At 42.2% G+C, this 4965-nt stretch overlaps 1 protein-coding gene across 1 annotated transcript; it reads right to left on the bottom strand.

The window, feature by feature from the left end:
- Positions 1-1207: 1207 nt before the first annotated feature.
- On the bottom strand, positions 1208-4262 carry LOC121846815 (serine/threonine-protein phosphatase 4 regulatory subunit 1-like). Its single transcript, XM_042324829.1, has 4 exons — positions 4213-4262; positions 3985-4119; positions 3523-3664; positions 1208-2061 (listed from the first exon to the last, which is right to left on the bottom strand). The coding sequence occupies exons 2-4, from the start codon at positions 4096-4098 to the stop codon at positions 1916-1918; spliced, it is 402 nt and encodes a 133-aa protein (XP_042180763.1). The 5' UTR covers positions 4099-4119; positions 4213-4262; the 3' UTR covers positions 1208-1915.
- Positions 4263-4965: the final 703 nt, after the last annotated feature.

Raw genomic sequence — 4965 nt, 5'->3', positions numbered from 1 at the left:
AAACTCACCTAGCTGAGTTTTATATTGATCAAAAATTTGTGCTGCAGGTGTTTTGAACCTTTGTGACAATGATATGACACTCATTTGCACAATTCATTTGTTGGTTATACAAGGTAGTTTGGAGACAGGCTACACATGTCTTGATTTTTCTCATTTATATTATAAATTTAATTACAGAATGCTAAAAATAACATTACATAAAAAATATTTTAAAGAAATTATTGAATGTTACAAAGGTTGTGAAATGCAAAGTTCGGATATAAAATCTTTGAACAATGGTACATATTTGAAAAGAAAAATACATTTCATAAAATGCATATATATTAACAGCTCTACCATAAAGAAAAACAACATGGGGAAAATTGCTGACAGGTGTGATGCGTTAGGTAGTCTACAGCAGTGAACATTTCCATAAGATGGAAGACAGACTTGAGATGCACTCCACACCGCAATCAGTTTAGGATCTCAAGTCGTGTTTATGGCCAAAAATGGGTTGCCATGTGAACAGGTGAGAAAAAAAGAGAGAAAAAAGACTACAAAAGTGACAGCTCTCATTATATCCACATTCATGTCTCTACAGAAAACCCTAAAACTGGCCTTGGATCCCCTGGCTATACAGGTTAAGCTATACAATGGAAGTTATTTATTCTCCAACATACTTATTTCACTACTAATGAGATTTAGTAGTCAGAGCGTCTTGGAACACAAACCCAGGCCACACAAGCATTCCTATACTGTACAATTAATTGTGGTCAGTGCAGTGGTCTGACTGAAAAGCCAAAATGGGATTGGAATCCACAATGTTGAAGTGGATTTACATTTTTTAAAATTAATTTAACCTTTGTTTAACTAGGCAAGTCAGTTAAGAACAAATTCTTATTTACAATGACGGACTACACGGTGGATAAGGGGGAGTGCTTCACAGGTCTTTACCAAACTATCAATCTCTTTTTCTGCTTCTTCTTTCTACAGGTTTACAACAAACTCTGTCACTTTATCATAAGCCCTTGAGTCGTGAACACCCCAAATAACCCCAAAACACAATTGAAGGGATGCATCCAATATGGCACCCTGTTCCCTATACAGTGCACTTTTTTGACCATAGCCCTATGGGCCCTGGTCAAAAGTAGTGCACTATAAAGGGAATAGGGTGCCATTTGGGATGCAAAATTGACTGTCACCAGAGGTCCCGCTGACACCAGAGGTGCCGCTGACACCAGAGGTTTATTCAGGGGAGAGCAACGTTACAGAATGTACAGATGCATTGTATATAGAAGAATCACAATTCTAGTGAGTCGATCTATACATTCCATTTCTATCTGTGGCGTTCTAAAGCGCTGTACCTCATTCTATAAGCTAAACGCCCCTATGGCGAAACTGGCCTGAGTTATGTCCAATCAGAGGTATTTCATTGGTCTCTGGGAGACTTGGATCACATCATTGACATAGTAAACACACAGAGGGAAGATGCCACGAGTTCATTAACATATTTTGTTTCGTGCCAAGTGGTGCGGTTGTTCCTTCTCCTAAGCAGTAGTGGTTACGGAGGTCATTGAAGACAAGATGAAAAGAGAGAGAGAAACCGTGATGAAACCAGAGGACCTGAGAGAACCAGCTGGATACAGATGGGTTGAGGTGACTGGACGACGGGACGCTAGCCGAGCCGCATGGTGGGTTGTTTTCCACCTGGAATCCGATGCCATTTTGCGGTGGCTGTTTTAGCTTAGCGAGGTGCGGTTTTCAGATCGTGTGTGTGTGTGTGTGTGTGTGTGTGTGAGAGAGACAGAGAGAGAGCACATGACTGATTCTATGTATGTTTACGTATCAGTGCCTTTATTTCCTGCAGGCGAGTGTTCTGGTCAGGTCTGATGCTGGTGATAGTTATTGGCTGTGTGTTGGAGCAGGCTGGAATGTTCTAGATTAAAGCAGAAGTGTCCATAAGCACCATGTCGGGGTCCAGGCTGGCAAAGAAGCGTACGTCTCTGTCCTTGTCCGCCTGCAGGGTCATCACCGTCTCCTCCAGCTCTTCTAAGTAGGCACCGCCCGGCTCTTTGAAGTACGCTGCAAGTACAAGTCAAGTCACTATTTATTTAAAGTGCATTTTACATGGGTCACAACTATAGAAATATAATTACTAGAATGGGTGTCCCAATTCAAGTCAATGAGGCCCTAATGGGTGGACCGGTGGGCAGTACTTAACATAATTAAAATATAAGAATGTAGGAAACTGGGGAAATCTGGAGAACGATAGGGAACAATGAGGAATAGAGGGCAAAACATGAACAACAAAATGAAGGGAGAAAATAGTCCACAGAAGAGAGAGGGAAAACAATATTCTAAGTGGTATGCTCGTTTGGATATCAGAAACATACGGCACAACACATTTTGGGAGGATCAAAAACAACAACATGCAACGAGAGAGAAAATCTGTTGGAACTGGGAAAGACTCACTAACAGGAAGTCGCTCTGGGTAAGAGCTAAATGATTAAAATGTAAATGTACCTGCAAGACCAGTCACCATTTATTGTCATGTACTGTGCTTGACTTGCCTATTGCTATTGCTCTATTCAATATAATTAGTAGTTATGCTCTTCTTCTGCTATTTATTCATTTCATGTGTATTGCATCATACGTCTATTTCTGTTTCTATTTAAGCAATAAGGCACGAGGAGGTGTGGTATATGGCCAATATACCACAGCTAAGGACTGTTCTTAAGCATAACGCAACGCGGATACAGACCTTAGCCGTGGTATATTGGCCATATATCACCACCCCCAGAGCTGCCTTATTGCTATTATAAACTGGTTACCATTGTAATTAGAGCAATACAAATACATGTTTTGTCATATCCGTGGTATATGGTCTGATTACAGTACCACGGTTCAGCCAATCAGTATTCAGGGTTCGAACCACCCAGGTTATAATCTGTTGAAGAACATTCCCATACACATTATGTCAATCAAGCCCTCTGTTTGAACCACTTTGGAGGTTGCCTCATATCACTAACAGGAGATAGCTCACACCCTATTTTAACATGCTCCATGGCTTAGGACAAAAGGATGTTTTGGCTCAGCTCATTTGCTAAGAGGAAGAACTTTGCAGCTGTTTCTGATTAATAAACAATGTCATGCTGGTGGGTGGTAACATTTAAATAAAACCCAGCCCTGAAAAGAAATGGAGTCTGAAAAGAATTTGCATGTTATCTCATAGGAAAAAACATGGCATTGACACAGATTTCCGCAAATGTCACACCTTGAATTTCCCACTTCAAGGACAAATAATTGACACTTTCACTAAAATGATGACCTATTGAGGTAAATCATTTACAACACCATGGGTAAGCTCTGACCATCATCTTTCATCTCGAAAAAGTGGATTTCTGGTGTGGGCTTTTAAATGTGTGAGACATATTCCCTCTCGAAGACAAATTATGTTCTATTCCATTCTTGACTTTCTCAATAGCATAAAGCATCTCATGCATGAACCATATTCTTGGGTAGATAAGAGGGCCCAGTCTTTACCTTTCTCCATGACACTCTGCCGCAGTGCTTTGGCCACCAGCACGCGGACGTTGGCCACGGGGTCCAACGACAGGCTGAGGAGACTGGGGAGGAGGTGCTGGGCAAACTGGTCCATGGGCATACAGTCCTCCTCCACGATGGCCTGGGGAACACAGCGGAGAGTGAGTTAATAGAAAAACAGATTTAGATAGAAAAATAGATGACAGATGGTAAGCAGAGCCGTTCGTGTTCATTGGGGAATGCAACAGAAAATGTTTCAAAAATCAGTTTCCCTTCTGTTTGGTGCCTAATGAACATGACCAAGCAGTCAGGCATACAATTCTCACTTCCGCCTTCTTTCAGAATAGTTCTATGGCAAGCATGGCTGATGCAATTTCACACTAAACATTATTTTGAAGGCAGCAGATATTGGGATTAGTGTTTGTAAGGATTTCTTTTCATAAATACTATGTGTGTCCTGACCTGGCAGATGAAGGCAAAGGCCTGGCGGCCCACCCATTTTGGACAGTGGCAGAAGCGGGCGATGAGCTCGTTGCTGAAGTTCAGGCCCAGCTCGTGGGCTCCACACGCATACATCTTCTGTAAGATCTCCACCACCTGGGACAGACAAGATGATATTTGATGACATTTCCACAATACGAGGTCGAAATAACAGTATGAAATTGTGTATGAGCCGTTTGAAGAAAATGCCTGGAATTTCAGCCTGTTCAGGAAGGATGGATCTTTTGGCCCACAGCATGATGTCACAATGTGATCTGATCATAATAAACCAATGACTGTTCATCTGGGTAATGGGGTTGGCTGGAGACCATCCTATCAGGGCTGTGTATGTAAATACAATACATGACCAAAAGTATGTGGACACCTGCTCGTCGAACATCTGATTCCAAAATCATCAGCATTAACATGGCGTTGGTCCCCCCTTTGCTGTTATAACAGCCTCCACTCTTCTGGGAAGGCTTTCCACTAGATGGTGGAACATTGTTGCGGAGACTTCATTGTCATGATGAAACAGGAAAAGGCCCCCAAACTGTTGTCACAAAATCATCTAGACATTCCTTGAATGTTGTAGCATTAAGATTTCCCTTCACTAGAACTAAGGGGCCAAGCCCAAACCATGAAAAACAGCCCCAGACCATTTTTTACAGTTGGTAATTACGCATTCGGGTACCTAGCATTCTCCTGGCATCCGTCAAACCCAGATTAATCAGTTAGACTGCCAGATGGTGAAGCGTGATTCATCACTCCAGGTAGCGCGTTTCCACTGTTCCAGAGTCCAATGGCTGCGAGCTTTACACCATTTCTTCCAACGCTTGGCATTATGCATAGTGATCTTAGGCTTTTGTGCGGCTGCTCAGCCATGGAATCCCATTTCATGATGCTCCCGAAGAACAGTTCTTGTGAGGGAAGTTGCTTCCAGAGGCAGTTTGGAACTCATTAGTG

Source organism: Oncorhynchus tshawytscha, linkage group LG07 (assembly GCF_018296145.1).
Source record: "Oncorhynchus tshawytscha isolate Ot180627B linkage group LG07, Otsh_v2.0, whole genome shotgun sequence".
Taxonomy (NCBI): Eukaryota; Metazoa; Chordata; class Actinopteri; order Salmoniformes; family Salmonidae; genus Oncorhynchus; species Oncorhynchus tshawytscha.
This window is presented reverse-complemented; position numbering and strand designations above follow the sequence as displayed.